At 37.4% G+C, this 24,813-nt stretch overlaps 1 protein-coding gene and 1 non-coding gene across 4 annotated transcripts in view; both read left to right on the top strand.

Annotated features, from left to right (window-relative positions):
* The window catches only part of TET1 (tet methylcytosine dioxygenase 1), a 128,704-nt gene extending 107,620 nt beyond the window's left edge, over positions 1-21,084 (top strand). For all 3 annotated transcript variants that reach the window (XM_073878899.1, XM_073878901.1, XM_073878900.1), the window contains 4 exons: positions 3,062-3,151; positions 5,497-5,634; positions 8,463-8,811; positions 15,815-21,084. In XM_073878899.1, the coding sequence (XP_073735000.1) occupies positions 3,062-3,151; positions 5,497-5,634; positions 8,463-8,811; positions 15,815-16,827 (1,590 nt within the window). In that variant the 3' untranslated portion in view covers positions 16,828-21,084. The remainder of the gene's footprint in view (positions 1-3,061; positions 3,152-5,496; positions 5,635-8,462; positions 8,812-15,814) is intronic.
* On the top strand, positions 14,094-14,200 carry LOC112807492 (U6 spliceosomal RNA). The gene has a single exon (XR_003204095.1). It is a non-coding gene; the product is annotated as a U6 spliceosomal RNA (small nuclear RNA).
* Positions 21,085-24,813: the final 3,729 nt, after the last annotated feature.

Below are 24,813 nucleotides of genomic sequence, written 5' to 3'. Positions count from 1 at the left end.
TGCAGATCAAGGACCTTAGAAGAAATCTAATAAGTCTGTTAGGGGCGCCTGACTGTCTCAGTCAGTAGATTGTGTGACTCCTGATCCGGGGTCGAGTTCAAGCCCCACGCTGGGCATAGAGCTAACACTTTTTAAAAAAGGAAGTGGGTTAAACCTTTAGGGAGAAAACCTTAAAAATTTAGTAAAGGACATATAAAACACCTGATCGTGGAAAGGTGCTATGTTCAACCATATGAACACATGATAATGTGATGTCCTTCTCCCTTAAAATTAATCAGTTAAGTTTTCTTTCCAAATACTATATGATAAAACTACCAGTATGTAAATATATTAGTAATACTTACATGACTGTTAAATTTTTATTCTACAACAGAATATTATATAATTAATGAGTATGAGATCAGTTTTTGTTTATGATCATTTTAAATATTGAATAACATCTGTATGATGCTTATAATACAGAAAAAAGCATTTCTCATTACAGAAACTGACAGAAGGCCAGGATGAAGCTCAGAGCAGGCAAGGGAGAGTAAGGTGAATGCAGTGACCTTGTATGCGATGTCAGCCATTTTGGAAGATCATTAAAGGATTTAATGAAAGTGATACAATTACACTTTTCTTTGAAAGAGATCTCTATAGTTGCTCTTTGAATAATGGATTGGAGTTGGTAAAGAGTGTGTTTAGCAAGATGAGCTAGCCTTAAGAATAGTCCAGAGAAGGGATCATTGTAACTTGGAATATGGTTGTGACAGAAGAAATGGTGGGCAGTTGTTAGTCTGGAAAGGTTTTAATTATTAGATCGTAGTGTTATCGCTTGATATAAGGTACATGGAAATAGAACCCAATTTCAAAAGGGCAGATTATGGATTCATTCTGGAGCCACTAGGTGAGAGATTTCTATAAAATCCAAGTGCGAATGTCAGGTCAATAATAAGAATTTGGAAGCACCGGGGTGGCTTAGTGGGTACAGTGTCAGACTCTTAGTTTTGGCTCAAGTCGTGATCTCCGAGGTCTCGAGATCGAACCCCACATGGGACTCCACACTGAGTAGGGAGTCTCCTAGAAGATTCTCTCCCTCTGCCTCTTCCCCGATTCACGTTCTCTCTCTATCTCTCTCTCTCTCTCAAATAAGTCTCAAATAAGAAAATGGAGAAGAATCTGAAACTCAAGGGTGATTTGTGGTCCAGGTAGTAATTATAGCCACAGACGTGGATATAAGACAGTCCTAGAGATCAGGTGTAGGATGAGAAGAGCAGAGGAATGTAGGCTTGAGCCCCAACAGGTAAAGATCTGATAAGAAGAAACCTCTGTATCTGACACAGACATTCATTCTAATGAAACAATTAGAAAATCAAAATTTTTACATTATGTATAATGAGACTTAAAATTGTAAAATGATACCTGTGGTCAGCTATAAAGCTTTATTGGATTTTTTTTCTATGTGCCTACTTTATTTCAACATCTCTACACTGTAAATGAGATATTTCATGATGACCAATTACTCAGTCTTTGACTTCTGATACCAGATAATTCGTAACCTCCTAGCAGTGCAACACAATTGTCTACTCTACCTAAATATTTTAGGTGTTAGAAAACAATCAAAATCTTTTTGGTAGGTACTTAAATCACAATTGTAAGTTTTCCCCAGATAAATGAAATAATTAATGGGTGAGTATAGCCAAGAAGTGTTTTTAAAGTAGGGTCCTGACTTTCCTGACTATATTTATGAAACTATATTTTAAAGTATCAGATACATAAGTAAGACAGATGAAGGGGACACAGTAATCTATATATAGACCTGATATACATAAATTTCTTTTTCAATGAAAGCATCAACCTAAATCATTAGGAAACCAAAAGAGTGATCACTGATGCTTTATAGTTGCCCAAATTGGGGTTTGTTAAATGTGCTCAAGAATTAACTGCCTATGTCTACACTGTGTGTGGCTTTGGCTTTATTAATAATCTGATGAATATCAGAAGTGAACTAATCCACATGAAGATCTTCTTTCTGTGTTCTCGGAATCCACCAGATCTCAAATGAAGCAGAAGCATGGAGCCTTCCGAAGTCTCTCCTTCATCCTTCCTCTCAGTTCCCCTTCGATAGTCTTCCTTGGATGTGACTGATCATTTATCAGTTCTTTGATTTGATTTAGGATACAGTCCTCTCCCCAAAATTATTACAGTTGTCTTTCATCAATTGTTTCCAAAGTCTGCCTTCTGCTGCATACATTATACTGTCTTCAGTGATTTTTTTAAAAGATTTTATTTATTTATTTTAGAGAAAGAGACAGAGAGCGTAAGCAGGGTGGAGGATAGTCTCAAACTGTCTTAGCTCTGAGATCTCCACTCAACTCGGGGCTCAAACTCAAAACCTTGAGATCACAACCTGACCTGAAGCTTCAGTGATATTTTGAATAGAGACATTTGTCATGACTGTTCTCCTTGAAAAAAAGGTCTTACATGTTTCTACCATCAGTAGCAGTCTAGACTCTTTTTATGGTGTCCCACCACGTCTTCCACAATTTGTAACCATTATAATGTGAAAAAGAAAACACTAGCTTTAGACAACCAGTTGCCCACTTACCTATTATTGAAGCTGTTAGCACAGAACCTGATATGTAGTATGCGCCTTATGTTTGTTGTTCTCCCACTTCCGTTATAGAAACTTGTTGCGCTGTGTCAGAGTTCTTTATTTCAACATCTCCTCTTGCCACTAGGAACCCTGTCTTGATTTATTTCAAGTGCCCAATACTACTGAATAAATATAAAATAGGGTTCTTCTATTTATCAACATGAGCACTTTACCTCTAACACCATTTAGATTTCTAATTAGCTTATAACATAGAACTTGAATTTCAAAGACTAAATTAAAGCATAATAATGACCAGTAGTTCACATTTTTTAAGAATCAATCCATGTGATTTTCTATGGTAGTTCTTTTATTAGGGTAAGTATGAGTTGTGCATCAACCACATATCAGCAATGATTTATGATCCGTTTTCATACCTAAAACTCATGTCATTATGAAACAACTTTTATGGACTGTCTTTTCCTGTAGGAAAAAAACCTTGAAGATAATTTACAGAGTTTGGCTACACGATTAGCTCCAATTTATAAGCAGTATGCTCCAGTTGCTTACCAAAACCAGGTACGTTTGGGGACCATATACAGTGCTCTTAAACATGGTTGAAATTTCTATATAAGCAACATCATTATTAATAGAAAACCTTCAGATCTGAACTTGAGTGTTTATCTGTTTTTATAGAACAGCTTAAAAAATTATCCAGCCTGGATGTGCCTGGCTGGCTCAGTCGGTAGAGCATGCAACTCTTGATCTCGGGGTCATGAGTTTGAGGCCCATGTTGGGTGTAGGTATTACTTTAAAAATATTTTTTTTTAATTAAAAAGTTATCACTTCCTATTATGACAATTGAATTAAAACTCCAGAGTGACAGAATTGTAATTAATTCTAGAAATTTTAATTTATGAAACAGGAATGCACGATTGGTTCAACACAAGAAAATTAATCAATGTAGCATACTAACTACATTAATAGAACAAATGACAAAAAACACATGATCTCCCCATAGATGGAAGACATTTGACAAAATCCACCACTTTCATGATAAAAACAGTTAACAAAATAGCAATAGAAGGGAATTGCTTCAGCCTGATAAAGGACATCTACCAAACCCCATAGATAGTATCATAATTACGATAAAGACTAAAACATTTTTGCTTACTATCAGGAACAAGACAATATCTACTCTCCATTTCTATTAAACATTTTGCCAGAGTTTCTATTAAGAGCAAGTTGAAGAAATTCAGAGTAAAAAAGGAGATAAAATGATCTCTACTAGCCAACTGTATGTTCCTATGTGTGGAAACTACTGAGGGATACACATACGTACACACTCACTATTTGAGCTAATCAGTGAGTTTAGCAAGGTTTCAGGATACAAGATCAATATGCAAAGTCATTGTTTTTCTACATACTAGCAATAGACAATCCAAAAATAAAAATAAGGAAAAAAAGGTTGTCAAAATTTCGCAATTTTGTGCTTCAAAGGACATCATCAAGAAAATATATGAGGGGGGGCCCCTGGGTGGCTCAGTTGGTTAAGCGACTGCCTTCGGCTCAGGTCATGATCCTAGAGTCCCGGGATCGAGTCCCGCATCGGGCTTCCTGCTCAGAGGGGAGCCTGCTTCTCCCTCTGACCCTCCCCGCTCTCATGTGCTCTCTCTCTCTCTCATTCTCGCTCTCTCAAATAAAATAAATAAATCTTTAAAAAATATATATATAAGGAGTGTGGGAAATGAGGAGATGAAGGTCAGGGGGTACAGGCTCCTAGCCATAAGATAAATAACATTTGGGCATCTGTTGCACAGCATGGGGAATATAATTAACAGTACTCTATCATAGACTCAAAAAATTTTTAAGAGACCTTAAGTGTTACCACAACACACACAAAATAATCCTCACTATGTGAAGGAATTGAGGTGTGAACTAACCTAATTGTGGCAGTCATTGTGCAAGACTGTATATGTATGCAGTCATCACAAAGTAGAAAATAAGTGTATAATGATCTTTTTATTTTAAACACAACCAGAGATCTAGATTTCTTCAATCTTTATTTGTATTGTCATGAATAGCATGCTGTTAATTGCTAACCTTTGGTTTTAAAAAGATAGAAAATAGGTGTGTAATGATCTTTTTATTTTAAAACATAACCAGAGATCTAGATTTCTTCAATCTTCATTTGTATTATCATGAATAGCATGCTCTCTGTTAATTGCTAACCTTTGGGGTTTTTTGTTGGTTTTTTTTTTTTCATTGTATTATGTTATGTTAGTCACCATACATTACATCATTAGTTTCTGATGTAGTGTTCCATGATTCATTGTTTGCGTATAACACCCAGTGCTCCATGCAGAATGTGCCCTCTTTAATACCCATCACCAGGCTAACCCATCCTCCCACCCCCTCCCCTCTAGAACCCTCAGTTTGTTTCTCAGAGTCCATAGTCTCTCATGGTTCATCTCCCCCTCCGATTCCCCCCCTTTATTTTTGCTAAACTTTGGTTTTAAAAAGAGTCCTAAATTCTGTATTGGCTCATGAACATATGTATATATGTTGACCTACTTTTTATAGACATTGAAAACTTCACATGTGCTTCATGCACTGTAGTAGTCTCTCTTTCTCCAGGGATAATTTAGGCTTGGTCTGCTCAATATTCACCTCCAACGGGTATTGTTGTCAGCCTACCATCAGTCACAGCCAGTCACTGTCACTTTACTTGCTATCCTCCTAGACTTTTGCCTCCTGAATGTTACTGAACTACCCATCCGCTACTTTACCACACTATAGTCAGAAATCTCTGACTTACAATGTATAATTAGTTTAAGAACTTGGTCAGGAAGTGATTTTTACTCTTTACTAAAGGAGATTCTTTCTGGCTCTTAAAACTTTGTGCCATACATTTCTCTTTTTAGGTAGAATATGAACATGTTGCCCGAGAATGTCGGCTTGGCAGCAAAGAAGGTCGTCCGTTCTCTGGGGTCACTGCTTGCCTAGACTTCTGTGCCCATCCCCACAGGGACATTCACAACATGAATAATGGAAGCACTGTGGTATGTACCTGGGTGGCTTTTGATTCTAAACGGTCCATCGCTGTGTGCTTAGGCTGAGGTCCTGAAATACGATGATTGTTAAAAATCCTATTTTATGTTCTGTCCCACATAGTTTATAATATCAATGGTATTTAAATTATTGTTGATATACTTGCACAAACTTACAGAACTGGCCTTAAATATTTTGTTCAAAGTCTTGAATCATAGTGGTGCATTTGCTAGGAAGTAGGAGTACAATTCTATGCCATCAAACTGGTAGGTAGGAAGTTAAGCAACTTACTATTTTTTGTTTTTGTTTTTTGCCTTCTGTGTACCTCAGGGTTTTTGTGAAGGAACTAGGCCAAATGTATCATCTTTTTTGTGCCACTATATATGTATAAAGTTATGTTAGTATTCCAGAATTGTCAGAAATATTTGCATTTAGGTGTGCACACTTAGATGTACAGCCATAGAAAGAATTACACGCGCATAGCGTGAAGTCAATCAAGAGATGTTTAGGTAAAAGACCGTGGAGAGAATCATGCAATGGTCCTTTTGTAAGTGGAATGGGTTTTGCTTCCAGTAATTGTCTTCTCACCTGGTAAAACATTCCGCTCTGTTTTTGCACTACACCAGTCTGTTTTTTTGGCCCCATATAAGAAAGATAACTGCAGGTTCCTGAAAGTACACAATCTAATCCATCAAAAGGCAGCCTTCCTTTCTTGTTTGGCCAATAAGTCTGTGAGTGATAGATTAAGGAGCCTTTTTTTTCTTTTTTCTTAATCTTCCTTGTCCACTGTTGTTGATCAGTGAAGTCTTTGAGATCAATGATATTATAAATCTGTCCAAATGAATCTTGGCCGGAGTGTGGTTCATTGTCATTGCGTGGCTAGTATGTTTTACCTGATTTGCTTCATTACAAACTATCTGTGATCAGGCTGAATTAGGTTCAGAATCGAACTAAATTTTTGGTTCCACTTCTCTCGTGCTTCTGTGTATTATTCAATGCTGCCTCTTCTCCACTGCTCTTATTCAAGCCATGAGGCTCATACCCAGAACTTGACATAACTCCCAAATTTCTCCATCTCTGAAACCCTGAGTTCTCCAAATTCAGCTGCCAATTCTCTTTTCACCCTGTCTGCTGCCTCAGTCCTTCTAATTATGCTTCTCATATCTACTCCTTGTCCCCTTCTTAATCTCCCTGTGAACAAAGAAATTGATTAAACATTTATTGGTGGAAGAGTCTAATTTTTAACACGATTACTTTAAAATTACTGACAAATAACACCCAAGAGAGCTCAGTATTTCAAGTCTTGCTGGTAAATGTGACTATAAATATTGAGAAAATACTGTGATTTTTAAAACTTTAAGCTTATCTTACTTTCCCATCTGTATCATCAAGTCTATCGAGTTTACAATCAGGCAGTTTTCTTTCTCTCCAGCCTACTGTCTTAGAAAGAGCCCTTATCTCTGGAGAGATGTTTTTAATAAAAATAATGAAACCATGCGCGGCGCCTGGGTGGCTCAGTCGTTAAGCGTCTGCCTTCAGCTCAGGTCATGATCTCAGGGTCCCGGGATCAAGACCCGCATCGGGCTCCCTGCTCGGCAGGAAGCCTGCTTCTCCCTCTCCCTCTCCCCCTGCTTGTGTTCCTTCTCTAGCTGTCTCTCTCTGTCAAATAAATAAATAAAATCTTAAAAAAAAATAATGAAACCATTGGATATACTTTTGGTGGCTCTTTAATGACCCTTGAAAATTACCACTAAGATGCTAATCCATGAAGAAAAATATGAATATTAGGTATCAAAGTCAGGAATTTCCTGTATGTAGTTCTGTAGTTTTATTTCTCTACAATGAATAAAAATAACTTTTAAAGTCAGGAGAAGGACTGAGATAGGTTATATTCAAGACAGAATTTTCTTCAGATGTCTTACTTCACATGCAAAAGAAAGGTAGGTAACTTATTGGTATGTTCCTAGCCAGAATAGAAGTAACATCAAGCAGAAAGAGAAAATTTATGAAAATGAAATGTTTAATTTTTAAAAACTGTTAGAATTTTTAAAAATAATTTTTAAAAATAATAAAAAATCAATTTAAAAATAAAACTATTAGAATATAAGTCCTGCTAGAGAGAAATCTCTTGTGCTTCATTTACTTCATTAATATCTGTTCAGGGCATTTAGCGAAGAAAAAAAATCACCCTGGGGGGGGCAGGAAAAAAAAATCTGTATATCTATAGATAAATTCCACTTATAAGCAGAAGTGAAGAAATCCTAAAGGAAAACAGAACAAATTAGAAAATTCTTCCTAATTAATCCCCCCTCTACCCAAAGAATGTGACATTATTTAAGAAATAGGGAAATATATAGGCTAAAATAATGTCTTCTTAATATTTTATATGAACGCTGTGGACAATCCAGTAGATATTCCCTAACTTAGGCGATGAAGTAAAATGGACTGTAACAAAAGGCTTACTATTTAAAATATAGGAGTTTTGGGGTGCCTGGCTGGCTAGTTGGAACAGCATGTGACTTGATCTCTGTGTCCTGAGTTTGAGCCCCACACTGGGGATAGAATTTACTTTTAAAAAATACTATAAAATACATAAACAAGTATAATGTTATTGACTTATAAGATCAACTCAAAATTATACTGGTCTGCTTACAAACAGTTGATAAATTACTAGAATTGAAGCATGTTGAGTGGCTTGATATGTATTATTTTTCCAAAATGACTATACCAGCAGTAACCAATGGAACACAGAAAAATCCTTTTGACAGTGGCAACAATGAGTAGGTAGAAATAACTGCGATGAATGTGCAGGACCTATTTCATGTTTTCTTTCTGTCAGGTTTGTACTTTAACAAGAGAAGATAACCGCTCCTTGGGGGTTATCCCTCAGGATGAGCAGCTGCATGTGCTACCGCTCTACAAACTCTCAGACACAGATGAGTTTGGCTCTAGTGAAGGAATGGAAGCCAAGATCCAATCTGGGGCCATTGAGGTGCTCGCACCCCGCCGTAAAAAAAGAACGCGTTTTACTCAGCCAGTTCCTCGTTCCGGGAAGAAGAGGGCAGCAATGATGACAGAAGTTCTCGCACATAAGATAAGAGCTGTGGAGAAGAAATTCATTCCTCGGATCAAGCGCAAGAATAACTCGACAACAAACAATAGCAAGGCTTCATCGCTACCGCTTTTAGGTGAGGCCTGTGGACACTGCTGACTTTCTGTGCACAACTTCCATTGGCCGAAGGGTTGGGACTGGCCTTTGCACCTTATTTCCCCTCTCCTTTATCTTTGCGGCTCTCTTAGGAATGAGGCATTCTGGGGAAAAAAGAAAGAAAGAAAAAAGAACCCAACTTTTGATCAGATATCAATTCAGTTAGATAATTGTTCTTAAGTCTCCTTTGTTTTTAATATAGGTTGGTTTAGAGTTCAAAATAAGACACTGACTACATTCCAATACAAAATTTCTCCATAATTGCCAAAACTCAAAGTCAACAAGAGAGTGGCCCGTCAGTATTTCATGGTATTTTTTCTATTTATGGTGTTTTGTTTTTTTAAACATGTTTTTATTGTTTGTTCCCCATCTGTTTCGAAGCCCAACTCCTTCTTGGCATATGGGAAATGACATTGCTTCCTTGAAGTCTTCCTCACTCAAGTTTAGCATCATTTTAAGTAAGGCAGTCGACAGGTATTACCGGCACCCCTTTGTGTGGTTGTGGGTGTTGGAAATGTAGTGGTGGAAGAGGAGAGGGAGTGCTGTGCAAGAAAACCATTTGAATGTGGTTGCCAGAGAGCGATTTGCTGAGAATGAGGCATTTGAGTCAAGGCCCCAAAGCAATGAGATCATGAGTATTTTTATTTGGAGAAATAGCATTCCAGGCAGAGTAAATGGCAAATGTAAAGGTCAGGAGGCAAGAATACTTGAGGCAAGCAAGGAGGCCAGTGTGGCTGAAGCCGAGCATGAAATGGGGAGAAGAGTAGGAGGTGGATCGGAGAGGGAAGAGGGGTCTCTGAGCTGTTCATCCCAGGCTTTGTTGACTGCTATAAAAACATTGGCCTTTATTGAGTGAGAGGAAGTTTACTGGATATTTCAGAATCGAGAAGGGCTGGGGCATCTGGTTGGTTCAGTTGGTGGAGCATGTGACTCTTGATCTCTGGGTTTTAAGTTCGAGCCCCACGTTGGGTGTAGAGATTACATAAAAATGAAATCCTTAAAAAAGAATAGAGAAGGATTATAACCTGACTGAAACCTAACATTCTGCTGACTGGATTGAAACTAGAAAATAGTAGGCAGAGAACAGAAAAGTAGGGCAATGGTATAGAGGCCATCCTAACAGCTCAGGAGAGAGGTGATGGAGCTTGGTCCAGATTGACTAATGAGAAGGACGTGAGAAATATCTGGTCCTGGATGTTTTCAAAGTAGAGTCAACAAGATTTCTTCTAAATATGGAATGTGGACCAAAAAAGAAGTGTGAGTGTTTATCCTGATGTTGGTCTGAAGAAACTGGAAAGATGGGGAAATCACCAAAGTTTATGAGAAAGGGGGAGAGAAAAATAGATTTGTAAAGATACAGAGGGAGATCAGAAGCTCACTTTTGGACATGTCAATTTCAAGACACCTGTCAGACAACTGTTAATAAATGATGTTAGGCTCGAGGTATGATTTAGGAAGTCAGCTGCATAGAGATGGTATTTAAAAGCCTGAGAGTGAATGAAATCACAGAGACACTAAAGGAGCTAGAAGGACAAATCCTAGGAATTCCCAAACCGTACAGGCTTCAGAGATGAAGAATCAGCAAGAGAGACTTGGAAGGTCTGGTGAGGTAGGAGTGAAACCCCAACACTGTATGTAGTGTTTCAAGGAGGGGAGGGATCAACCATGTCAACTACTGCTCTGTGTCAAGTGAGATGAAAATTGAAATTTCACCATGAGTTTTGTGGGCTACCAGAGGTCCTACTTGAGCAGACTCAATAGTGAGAATGAATGAAGTAGATTGATAGGGAAATGGGAGAGAAATGGAGAAATTCTTGTGGTTGGCTATAAAGGGGATCAGTTGAATGCAGTGGTGTTTACAGGGCTGAGAGGTTTTTTTTCTGAAATGGAAAAATTTTTAAAGGTACAAAGTGAGTGAATAATGAATCCCACTTCCTTCTTATGCTCCAAATTTAAAACATTTTTTAATTTTAAAAATTTATTTTATTTAATTAATTAATTTCTTTAAAAGCAGCCTCCACACCCGGTGTGGAGCCCAACATGGGGCTTGAACTCACGACCCTGAGATCAAGACCTGAGCTGAAACCAAGAGTGGACACTTAACTGACAGCCACCCAGGCTACCCCTAAAACATTTTAACACATAAAAATTCTTATTTCATCTATATCCTTATCCAGGTCCCACCGCTTCAAAATTTTTGATAATAAATTGCAGAAGTCACATCATATTATCAATTACTTCATCAGTATGTGTCACTAAAAGATAAGGAATGTTTAGAACCACAATACCCAAAACAGATAAATCAGATAGTGCCTTAATACCACTCAGTGCTCAGATTGCTCCATTTGTCTCCTAAATGATTTTTCTTTTTTGACATCTGGTATGTTTAAATCAGTATCCAAACAAGGTCACACGTTACAGTTAGTTGATATGTCTCCTATACCACTTTTCATTTAAAGCTTGCTTTTCCTATTATTCCTTCTTTTTTCTTTTTTACATATAGCAGAAACCATTATCTTGTAGAGACGAATTCAGCTTCATTTTTTTTTTAAGATTTTATTTATTTACTTGAGAGAGAGAATAAGAGATAGAGAGCACGAGAGGGAAGAGGGTCAGAGGGAGAAGCAGACTCCCCGCCGAGCAGGGAGCCCGATGTGGGACTCGATCCCGGGACTCCAGGATCATGACCTGAGCCGAAGGCAGTCGCTTAACCAACTGAGCCACCCAGGCGCCCCAGAATTCAGCTTCATTTTTAAAAACACTTAACCATGGGGGCACCTGACTGGCTCAGTAGGTAGAGCATATGACTCTTGATCTCGGGCAAGATGGTGAGTTCAAGCCCCACATTGGATGTAGAGCTCACCAAAACAACAACAAAACAAAAAACAAAAAACACTTGCTATGGCCAAGGACACTGGCTGATTTCTACACTCTTGTTTCCTCACATCAGGAAACACAGTGTCTGATGGTATCTCTTTTTGTGATGTTAAGGCTGATCCATGGTATAGGTGTTGTCAACGTGATTCACAGATTATAATGTTCCCTATGACCTTTTTACCTGATGGTTTTAGAAACACTTATTATCCATGTTCTATATTCTTTATTCCATTAGGAGTAACAAAGTCTATCATTCTTTTTCCATTTGTTAGTTGATCTTTTAAAAAGAAATATTGTCGGGGCACCTGGGTAGCTCAGATGGTTAAGTGTCTGCCTTCGGCTCAGGTCATGATCTCAGGGTCCTGGGATCGAGCCCCGTGTCAGGCTCCCTGCTCAGCGGGAAGCCTGCTTCTCCCTCTCCCTCTGCTGCTCTCCCTGCTTGTGCTCTCTCACTCTCTCTGTTGAATAAATAAATAAAATCTTTAAAAAAAAAAAAGAAATATTGTCCTTACCAATAACTTGTTAACTATGAGTTACGGTTCATGTAGAGAAATTAGAATAAATGCTTGGCAATTTGACTTTACTCACCAGTTTTCAGAATACAAGTTAATTCCTAGTCATCTTCCAGTGTGTTCAATTTTTTTTTAATTTAGTATCATTTTGATCTCATGTTTTTTATATTTTTTGTTATTATTTTATTGACAGTATTTATATTTCATTATTTTTTTAAGGATTTTATTTATTTGACAGAGAGACACAGCGAGAGAGGGAACACAAGCAGGGGGAGTGCGAGAGGGAGAAGCAGGCTTCCCGTGGAGCAGGGAGCCCGATGCGGGGCTCCATCCCAGGACCCTGGGATCATGACCTGAGCTGAAGGCAGACGCTTAATGACTGAGCCACCCAGGTTCCCCTATATTTCATTATTATTTATAGTTTATATTTCAGAGCACGTTAAATAGGCGGGTTTTTTTCCCAATTGAATATGAAAATGCTTTTAAAAATCCTCAAATTGAAACCAATATCCTCAAATTGTCCCATCTTTGATCAGTAGAAACCCATCATGCTGGCTTCTGAACTTTTTTGTCATGACCTCGATTGTCTTTGATAGCTTCCTTAGCTTCTGTTCTGACAAGATGTTCTAGGCTCATCTTATATAATCCTGCCCCATATATAAATTCAGCCATGTCTCCGGGGAGTCCAAAGAAAAAAAGACATCTTGAATTTATACTGGTACTCAACATTAGAATTACAGGGTATTCCTTAACTTTGATTTTTTTATATTTGCAAGGACAGTTGGCTTATTTGTTTTTTGTAAGGAGAGAGAAATGACAGTGCAGACATTTATGTAATGCTAGGAAAGATTCAGTAAATAGATAGTGAAGATGCAAGGCAGAGAGAAGTAACATACCTTTTTGCTTCTTAGCTCCATTTTATAAATACTTAGTTTAGATTTATTTTAAGATTCCCGTGTCTGGTTCCATGCTGCCTGTAAACAGTGTTCCTATCATTTTCATCTTTGTGTCATTCCCTAATACCATCTTCACAAGCTATGATTTTAGTAATATATATCCTGTTAGTAGCCCTCTCCACAATATTTGGCTTATAACTCCTTGTCCTTTTGTAATCTTACCCATAAGAACGTTTTTATTTTTTATCTTTTCTTTTTTTTAAGATTTTATTTTTTTTATTTATTTGAGAGAGATAGCAAGAGAGAGCACGAGCAGCAGGGAGAGGGAGAAGCAGTTCCCTGTTGAGCAGGGAGCCCGATGTGGGGCTTGATCTCAGGACCCTGGGATCATAACCTGAGCTGACGACAGACGCTTAACCGACTTAGCCACCCAGGTGCCACCATAAGAACTTTTTTATATAGATTTATCCATTTCAGTAAAAGAGTGCTTCCTTTTTTTTTTCTCCTTCTTCTACTCCCAACCCCCCAAGACTCATTACTCTTTATAATCTTTCCTCCCCATGATTTATATTCTGTTGACAACCTCTATAATAGATGCAACCACAGATTTCTTAATGTGCCACCCCTTGGGTTCCGTGTACAAGTTCTCTTTAAAAATGAGAATTGGCAGGGTGCCTGGGTGGTGCAGTCGGTTAAGCTTCTGACTCTTAATTTTGGCTCAGGTCATGATCTCAGCGTTGTGAGATCGAGCCCTGCATCGGTTCTGCACTTGGCCTGGAGCCTACTTAAGATTGTTTCTCCCTTTGCCCCTCTCTCCATCCCCCTAAAAAAAGAGAGAGAACTGGGACGCCTGGCTGGCTCAGTCAATGGAACATGAGACTTTTCATCTCAGGGTTGAAAGTTTCAGCCCCTCATTGGGTGTAGAGATTACTTTAAAAGAAAAAAAAAGGAAAAGCGAGATGAAAATGAGAGTTATGGTGCTGGCTTCGGCAGCACATATACTGAAATTGGAACGACACAGAGTAGATTAGCATGGCCCCTGCGCAAGGATGACCTACAAAATCATGAAGTGTTCCATGTTTTATTTTATTTAATTTTTTAAAAATTTTATCTACATGGGGCGCCTGGGTGGCTCAGTCGTTAAGCGTCTGCCTTCGGCCCAGGTCGTGATCCCAGGGTCCTGGGATCAAGCCCCGCGTCGGGCTCCCTGCTCAGCGGGAAGCCTGCTTCTCCCTCTTCCACTCCCCCGCTTGTGTTCCTTCTCTCGCTGTGTCTCTCTCTCTCTGTCAAATAAATAAGTCTTTTTTAAAAATTTGTTTTAAAAATTTTATTACCTTTCTATGTTTAAAAAGAGGGAGAGAGAGAAAAAGAATTACCCTGTCTCCAGGTTGTGTTGTGTTATATTAGTTTCAGGTGTACAATATATGCAGTTATTTTGAATCAGATCATTGTTTTCTCTTATATTGTTAATTATTTTAAAACATGGCCACTTTTTCTATTTCTTGTCCTAAAATCTGCTGTTTTTGCACTTCCAAAAAATTTTTTTTAATATTTTATTTATTTATTTGAGAGAGAGAATGAGATAGAGAGAATACATGAGAGGAGGGAGGGTCAGAGGGAGAAGCAGACTCCCTGCTCAGCAGGGAGCCCGATGCGGGACTCGATCTCGGGACTCCAGGATCATGACCTGAGCCGAAGGCAGTTGCTTAACCAACTGCGCCACCCAGGCACCCCAAAAATTGTTATAGAACTTCAAAACAGGAAAAATGTTTCCATCAAGAAGAATGTTTCCATTTGCTATGAAGTTTGTGTGGTTATGTCAGAATAGATTACCCATAATAGCCAATGTGATAATAAAGATCTACCTAATTAGTGAGAAAGAAACAAAGCTTAGGGGCGCCTGGGTGGCTCAGTCATGAAGCATCTGCTTCGGCTCAGATCATGATCCCCGGGTCCTGGGATCGAGCCCCACATCGGGCTCCCTGCTTGGCAGGAAGCCTGCTTCTCCCTCTCCCACTCCCCCTGCTTGTGTTCCCTCTCCCACTGTATCTCTCTCTGTCAAATAAATAAATAAAATCTTTAAAAAAAAAAAAAAGAAAGAAAGAAACAAAGCCTAAATGCACTTGGTCTTGAGGGTCATAAATGACTTATTTCAACTAAAATTTCTTATGTGACTTCCCCTAGCCTAATACTTGAGTTTGCCAGTCATGATGTTTTCTTGATAACTATTATTTTTACTTTTTTGAAAATGAGATCAGCAATACCTAAAATGGTATTTTTAAAAGTATTTCTCTTTGGGTAGAAATACTGCCCTAAATCATCATTTTATCACCTGCATTGTATTCCAATGTATGATTTTAATATTTACTTCATAGCCAACTAGGTCGTTTCTAATCTCTTACTATTTTAAACAATGGACAGTCTTCTGGCTAAATCTTTGTGCTTATTTATATTATTTGCAAAGGGAAGAATTCTTTAAGGAAAATTGTTGGGTGAAAAAGCATACCAAACAACATGCAATTTTTAATGCCTGCTTGTGTGTTTGACTTAAAGTCAATAGAACGAAACTGGCCAACATTGCCATCACCAATGTTTTGTTACATTATCCTTTGTATTTCTCTTTAAAATACTCCTTAAACACAACTCCCAAAAGTAGTTTGTACTTATCTTCGCATTTGGTGTCCTTTTCTCTGTTTAGGGAATAAAACTGAAGCCTTGCAACTTGAAATAAAAAGTGAAACTGAACCCCATTTTATCTTCAAAGGTTCGGACAACACTAAAACCTACTCATTGACCCCATCCATTCCTCACACATTGAAAGAGGCAAACATATCTCCAGGTTTCTCCTGGTCCCCTAAGACTGCGTCGGCCACAACAGCTCCTCTTAAGAATGATGCGTCAGTTCTGTACGGGTTTTCAGAAAGAAACAGCAATCCCCACTGCACAGTGCCTTCTGCGAGACACAGTGGTGCTAATGCAGCTGCAGGGGAATGCACTGGAATTGCACAGCCTGGCGACGTGGTTTCTCTTCCCACCTTGTCGACTCCCATGACAGATACCCTGGTTTATTCTGAGCCTCCCATTGGTCCGTCTGAACAGCTACCTTCTAATCATCCAAACCAGCAACTCCCATTCACCACCTCTCCTCATGACCTGGCTTCCTCTCTGGTGGAAGAAGATGAGCAGCATTCTGATGCAGATGAGCCTCTATCTGATGACCCCCTCTCAGACGACCCCCTGTCACCCGCTGAGGAGAAACTGCCCCACATCGATGAATATTGGTCAGACAGTGAGCACATCTTCTTGGATGCCAACATTGGTGGGGTGGCAATTGCGCCTGCCCATGGCTCCGTTTTGATCGAGTGTGCCCGGCGAGAGCTTCATGCAACCACTCCTGTCGAACACCCAAACCGGAATCACCCCACACGCCTCTCCCTTGTTTTCTACCAGCACAAAAACCTGAATAAGCCCCAACATGGTTTTGAACTGAACAAAATTAAGTTTGAGGCTAAAGAAGCTAAGAATAAGAAAATTAAGGCCTCAGAGCAGAAAGACCAGGCAGCTAATGAGGGTCCCAAACTGTCCCCTGAAGTTAATGAGTTGAACCAAATTCCTTCTCATAAAGCGTTAACATTAACCCATGACAATATTGTCACCGTGTCCCCTTATGCTCTCACACATGTTGCAGGACCCTATAACCATTGGGTCTGAAGGCTTTTCTCCCCTTCTTAATGCCTTTGCTAGTGCAGTGTATTTTTTCAAGGTGCTGTTAAAAGAAAGTCATGTTGTCGTTTACTTATCTTCATCTCACCCATTTGAAGGCTGAGGTAAAAAAAACAAAAACAAAAATAGGGTGGGTATTTCTTAACTGTGACTATATTTTGACAATTGGTAGAAGGTGCACATTTTAAGCAAAAATAAAAGTTTTATAGTTTTAAATACATAAAGAAATGTTTTGGTTAGGTGTTAACCTTGATAGAATCACTCAGTTTGGTGCTTTAAATTAAGTCTGTTTACTATGAAACAAGAGTCATTTTTAGAGGATTTTAACAGGTTCATGTGCTATGATGTAAAATCAAGACACAGTGTTAACTCTACACAGCTCCTGGTGCTTACCCACATCAACAGTTAAAAATAAGCTGCATTATTATTTCATGGTGCCATCGTTCCAACATCTTCCAATCATTGCTAGAAAATCGGCATATTCCTTTGAAATAAACCAATGAAATGTTTTCTCTCTCAAGATATCTCTCCTGTATAAAATAATTCATTATTGTTAATAATGGTTGGAGGCTGTTCATAAATTGTAAATATATATTTTAAAAGCACTTTCTATTTTTAAAAGTAACTTGAAATAGTATAGTATAAGAATCTTATTGTCTATTGTTTGTGCATATTTGCATACAAGAGAAATCATTTATTCTTGCTGTGTAGAGTTCCATCTTGTTAACTGCAATATGTATTCTAATCATGTATATGATTTGTTTTTTTTAAAAAAATGTGTCCTTTCTCATGCAGATATTAGCTACTTATATAAAATAGTTAGAACATGCAAAAATTGTTAATTTTCTCTAAAATCGGAATTAGGAAGCATATCACCAATGTCGATTAACATTTTATTTGGAACTAAGTAAGAGTGGTCTCTTCTGATTTATCAAGCAACAGTGGCTCCGATTTTACTTTCACCCCAGCTTTCTCAATGTCATCATGAAAGGTTTTTGCAAAAGGAGATGGGACATTGTAGGATTCAGAAGAGTCAAATGCTTCTAACGTTTCAAGGTGATAAAATATAAAAATTAAGTAGCAAGAACCCTACCCATCCCAAATTGTCTTATTTGTTCTGAAAGTCATTCTGGTACAGAATTAGAATAAAATTGCCATAGAAATCTTTTGAAAACAAATCCCCTATTGTCGTCACACATCCACACATCCCAAACAGTAGGAGTGGTAATCTAAATACGGTTTTGCCCATTAAGAACTAATCCAGAGTAGTTTATCTAAGCGAATTAGTTTTAGGGAAATAAATACTCATCTTCTCTGGTGATTGCCTGTGTTCTAGGTAACAGGAAAATAGGCATTTCATTTATGTTAGCCCTCCCGTATTTTTTCCCGTTACTTATTGGCTCACTTTATAGCAAAACAAAAGGTATTGCCCAAACAAAATGTTTAGAGCATGAAATTTCAGTGAAATACTTGATTCTATTAAAATGCAGAGGTGCTATAACATTCAAAGTGTCAGATACCTTGGGAGTGTGGAAAACCTAAATAATGGTGCTTCTCCCTTGGAAATGCCATAGGAAGCCCACAACTGCTAACACTCAACAATTTTGGTGCAAAAGCAAACAGTTCCAGCAAGCTCTAAAGAAAAATTCATTGTAACTTATATTAAAATAATATATGGTGCAAAGTATCAGTTTCAAGCTTTTGACTAATCCAAGTAAAGGAATATGAAGGGATTGTATATAACAAATATCCATTGGTAGACCATCATCTTGTACAAGTAGATTTCTGCTTCTTGAATATGTAAAATAGGGTGATTCATTGACTTGTTTTAGTATTTTGTGTGCCTTAGATTTCCGTTTTAAAACATATTTTTGTGAGCCTAAGGTTTCTTATAAGTATATAAATAAGTGATTGTTTATTATTTCAGCTGCTTTGATAAGATATTTACTAGTATTAGACTATCAGGAATACACCCTTGTGATATTTCGTTTTAGATATTAGGCCTTAGCTTCCACTAGAAATTATCTCCTCACCAGATTTAATGAATCAAGTTTTAAGACCCTTTATCCATCCACCCATCTTCCTTCCATTCAACACGTACTGAATGTCTGCAGAATTTAAATATTAGCTTTTGTTTTTCTTTGAACTGCTACACATGACACAGTAAACGTGAAGAATTGAAATTCTAAAGATGCTTTTATCAGTGTTTTTCACAGAAACAGCAAATTTCCTTCAAAAAAAAATCCATTGTAGGGGTGCCTGGCTGGCCCAGTTGGTAGAGCACGTGAATCTTAATCTCAGGGTCGTGAGTTCGAGCCCCACATTGGGCACGGAATCTATTTAAAATTGAAAAAAACAAAAGAGTCAGTTGTAATAATATCTGCCACAGTTCAAATCAGTGTCACTAACTTTGAGTAAGTTTCTTGGCAACTGATCTTGAAGCGCCAGTGTTACTTAAGGGAATACTGAGATTTGTGAAGTTGGCTGCAGTTGCCCAAAGCCAGTGCATAAAAATATCCCTGCTCAACTAAAATGTTTCCATTCCATTATTATAATTAACGCCATTAATGTCCTGCCTCAACTGATAACCCCATGGTGGGAACCACATGTGATTCCTACTTTGTTGGACTCTACTTCTTAAGTTTCAATTAACAGTTTACCATCCCATTGTCTGCCCTGTGATTTTTTTTCTTTTTAAAAGCTCATGCTTATTCAATGTTCTCCAGCGTTGTGACTGTATGCTAGTGACACTGCTTTTAGAATGCTCTTAAGAAGCAAGGAAATAAATTTGTTTGAAATGACATTTTCACTCAGAAAACTGGTCATCTACCATTATTTCTACACCTTCTATTAGGTATTACTGTAACGATCACCTTTTGCTTTACCTGTCTTATACCACTCAAAATGATTTTTTCAATATTCTGCCTTTGTTCATGGTATGATAATTGAATTAGTTGATACATGACCCCCAAGTGAACCCAACCTGTCCATAATATGTTACAAACTTCCTAAATACAATGAACTGCCTAGTTTAGAATACTGAATACTCTGCCCTTCAAAATCCTGTTTCTAACAGTTCTCAGGCCATGGTTGAAAAAAATTTTTTTTCTTCTGTTTTTCAGCCTCACCTACATCTTTCCAGTTCATCCACAAAGTACCAAATACATCATGTGATAGACCTAATTGAAATATATTATTGGAAAGTGAGGCTAGCTGAAAATGTATAGCTGTAGGTAAATTTTTGCAATACATTAGCAAAATGTTTGCAGCTTAACCTTCCAACATCTTTGTCATGCAATCTGCATGTGGATGAAATAATTTAATTTGTTAAATATAGACTTTAAACTAGATGAGATCCATAAGCAATTTACTTAAGACAGAACCCCAAAACATACTTAATTGAATGCATACCCTTGTGTAAATGAGATAACAAAGTAACCTACTTTCTAATATTACTTCAGTGGACTCAACTGATTATCATTTATTCCACTATAGCATGTATGAAAATAACCCTAAACTACTTAAATTTACTCTTTTAAAACAAATTCTATTGAGATTACATTTTGACATTGCATGACAACTTCCACCAATAGTGGGCACAGAATTTCCTTCGAATGTGCTGAGTAAATCAGTAGCTGTCATATAACTTTTTAATAGTATAAAGCTACCTTCTATTTCACAACTTCTTGATGCATGGAAATTTCTTTTTTGTCTAGAGTTAATACAACTGTGAGTTTTGATCTTCTGTTAACAATTTCTGACGAGAATTGTGAAATAATATGGTAGTGGCCTCTCCCAGCGCTAGAAGACACCCTAGAAGTCACACAGTTCAATCACTGGGGCCCAGAGAGCAGATGTTAATGTCAATGTGTACTTATGTTTATAATTAGAGTTGAAACAATCAAATGAAGGCCACTTTGTGCTTAGGAGAACTCGAGGAAACAAACGATTTGCTCACGCAGAGAGTATCTCATCACTGGGAAATAACCTTATTGTGGTACAAGTAAAAATTAAAATGGCTTTTTATTTTTTCTGTTGAGTTTTTGTTTTGTTTTGTTTTGTTTTTTTCTGAGAGATTCGGGAAAACAAGTCAAGTGAAATTGGATCAAGATTTCCCTGCCTGCAGAGTTTCTTGGGCCTTGTGTGGGAAATCTAGCTGACTTTTACCTATGAAGCTGTCCTGTTAACTCATCCAACAAAATGTGGCAATAGTCATTTGCTATTTCAATAAAGAAATATCAAGTACTTACATAGTACAGGCTTTTATTTCCCCTGATACAAGTATTAGGCATATACAAGGAGCTGGAAAAAATTGAGTGGTTGAAAGAATTGGGGGAAAGATACCAATTGTATATACTACCTAGCCATGGTTGTACAGTCTATCCCACCTCTGGCCAAGTTGGCCTCACAATTAAGTCCTAGCATAGTTCATTTTGATGTGATTGTCTACATGTGTTAGAACACTGTTTTATTGTGCACAGCTCTGAAACTTGCCCATAAGTGTATTGAACTTGTAACTTCAACATCAACAGTAAGGCACACTCAACCAGGTGATACAATGAGTGCCCTGATTCCTGAAGAGTCTGGATTTACCCAAATCAAATTATGCTCCACATTGTGCTTTCTTCTAATAGACTTGGAAAATGAGGCCATTCATGGCTCTGGAATGCAAGTGAAAGCTAAATTTGTGTATTTTCTTAGAATGTATTGAGATTTCTTGGCTTTTTTTCCTTTTCTCATTTATAAAATAGAGTCTAAGTTACTCTGTTAAGTTTGAAGATGGTAAAAACTGGCTTTTATGCAAGAAGACACCGCTGTTTTTGTCCACATTGAACTCTAGAAACTTGAATTCTCTGCATTCCAGTATATCTGGATGACTGTTTCAATCCCTGTTCCTTCTGGGCGCCCAATCAAATACCATTGTTTACTTCGAAAAGCATAAATTTTATTCCTTCACGTAATGCAAAGGTGTTCCTTACTTGGCCACTCCTAGTCTTCACTTCTTTAAGGGCACCACGATGTGTTTCTCTGTTGATAGTATGCAGTATTTAACTTCTCTGGCTTTAGAAGTCCAACACGAATCTCTGCATTGTCCACTGTACTTTTCCCATCCCTACTGTGGTATTGATGACCCTGCGTGGGTCACAAGTTTTTCTTGTTTCTTCATGTCCCCTATAATTAAAGCAGAACTTAGTCTAAGGTAGGACTGTTATTATCAGATGTTAAACATATTACCTGATTTAACTGATTGATGTTTGAGTGCAACTTGGGAAACACTTGTTTAACAATATAAACCTAGTTTTCCTAAAAATAGAAATTTTGTCCCTAGCAGCTGTTATGAAAGGCATTCTTTCTCTCTTGCCTTGTTCATCAGGAAAAAATCTTGCAGCTGTCAGAAACATGTTCACTTCTGGAGAAACAGTATTGAAAAGTAATTTCGTTTGTTCTTCATTTGCCTAGGTATAAACTTACTGTCTTCGACCGGAATTTTTGCTTGTTATTATTTTTCTTTTTTCATTTTACTGAAGCTATGATGTCCCTACATGTACTTTTCACTCTTTTTACTGTTTTGATCCTTTCCTCTGATTTTCTTTAAAAAAAGAAACTATTGCTTCCCCTCTGCGTTCTCCCTCCACTCCCCATGTCCCCTACACAAATACACATGGTTCGTGTTAAGAATAGCAGTGATCTTGATCAAGTTACCTTTTCCTGTTTTCTGAAATCATGTTTCACAAATCCTTTGTGGAATAATACCAAAAAGGATCACAACCTTTTGTTCGGTCATTTTCTGTTAGAGGCAAATTCAATTTTCAGGAAGAGGTAGTGGTCACAAGGCCCCAGGTTAGCATCCACTTCTCTTTAACAATCCCAACAATGTTTGTTTTGTTTTGTTTTGCGTTTTAAATCCCAACAATGTCTGACTCTCAATGTGTTTATTAGTGTTTGAGTGTTTTGCAAAACCTTATATCAGAAGTTAAATATTCTAGCACTATTTCTATATAGCTTTGCTATTTCTGTATGACACATCATACTAATATTATAAGTTGTCTGACCAGTGGCTTTGAATTAATAACGGGTCTGATTTATACAGTAGACAATATTTTCTTTTCACATATTTTCTCTCCCAGCCCAGTTTTGTGCATGGTATTTACTTTCCAATGTAAATTTACCCCTTTGGAATTTGGGTTTTGGCAATAATAGGAACTATTCTATAATCTGAATGAGAAAGGTTAAAAAAAAATGAGCTGAAAGTAATTGAAGGAATTCTTAAAGGTGGGATAAATCAGTTATCAGGAGTTGTGAGTGTAATAGGGGGAAGTTCAGGGGCAGGAAGGAGGGAGAATTGTGTTCCTATCAACAATCTGAAGGTTCACGCCACCAGATCAACACCAAAACATACTTTAATAGCTCCTCCCCACCCCATGACAGTTTTATCTGAAAAATAGCAGCTCAAAATGAGGAACCATTGTGAATGCAAATATGACAGTAAGAAAAATTGTAATCCCTGTACTTTATAATGTTTTAGGTTATCAAACTGCTTTACTGTGTGCTCTCTTTTTCTCCCCAACACTGAGGGTTGGACAAATGTCCAAATCTTCCCATCTTACTGGTGATGGGAACCTGCAGATCAGAAAGGAGCAAATGCCTTGCTCCAAGTCATAGAGCAAGTCAACCTATCTGAGACCAAACCATTTCATAGCTGCAGACTGCAGAATGCAGAATGCATTTCTGCACCATAAACTATAATTTCAAGAGTGCTATTGAGTAGAAATTTTGTCAGACCTAATCTAAGAATAATGTAAAACCTACTTATTGTATGCCAAAACATGCTTCTGAAGTATTTTGTTTCCACTATTTATTTAGCCAGGGATTTTTTCATGCGTACTTTGGAAGGTCTCCCCAAATTCCCAAGATTTCTGCATTTTAGGATTTAGATTAATGAAGCTTTAGTTTTTCCCTGTAAATAAACTTTTTAATAAAGAATGTCCCTGTACTACTACTAAAACAAAGGGAAACCTCAATGATATTTGTCTTAAATATTATTTTTAAAAAGACTGAGATCAGCAACTCAGAATCAAAGTTTAATGTATTTGTTATATTGAAATGCAGGTTTCTAGAAGGGAATGTGCTGGGTGAACTGACTATTTTAGTTCCCAGGTATTCATGGTAAAAATGTAAAATTGCTGGCATCTCTAAGAGATAGTACTGTCTCCCACTTAATTTATATTTGTTTTGTTTTGTTTTTTGTTCCATTTTGTTTAAACATACCTTTGCCCAGAGAGTTAAGAAAAAGAATGAGATGTATTTGTAAAGTTTTGGTAAAAGCTCTTTATAAATATAAAGAGGTGGGATATTTTGGCAATTCCATCAGTACATTATGGGTTGCTAAAGAAAAACCTAAACTTCCCTAAATAGTCCAATAAATTCCACTTTTGGTGATTTGGTTCAGTAACTGCCTATCCTCACTAATGCCTGTTTGTGATTATAAAATGGCTGACAATGTAGGACTTTACAAAAATAGCTCTTAGAAAACAAAACAAAACAAAGACTAAATATTTTTTATTAATAGGTATGGTCATTTTTTTTTAAACTTCTATAACAGATAACATTGTGATAGGTGCTTTAAGAGAAATATTTTTCCAGAAATGGTTTTATAGTAAAAAAACGGGGGTGGGGGGAGCTTTTGCATTGTGACATATGGGTGGATAGTCATCTTTGAGTTACTAAAAATCATGAAGTGTTCCCTGAAGAAAAACTCATAAAACTACTTGACAGAAAGAAAAGCATTAATTTCTAGTTTCTTCATTTTCTCTTGTGTTATATGGTGACCTACCAAGTAGATTCACGTGCATATCAATACTTCCGCTCAAAGGAGAAGATTGAGTGCTTTTCAATAGTGGGAGTAAAATATTCACAGACTCTTCATCATGGGGAAATAGAGTAGTACTGACTTTCCATAGAGAAATACCAATT

Source organism: Callorhinus ursinus, unplaced genomic scaffold, assembly GCF_003265705.2.
Source record: "Callorhinus ursinus isolate GAN/ISIS: 27379988/994484 unplaced genomic scaffold, GSC_fseal_2.0 scaffold31, whole genome shotgun sequence".
In the NCBI taxonomy this organism is placed as follows: Eukaryota; Metazoa; Chordata; class Mammalia; order Carnivora; family Otariidae; genus Callorhinus; species Callorhinus ursinus.
The sequence above is the reverse complement of the archived record's forward strand: the minus strand, read 5'-3'. Positions and strand labels throughout refer to the sequence as shown.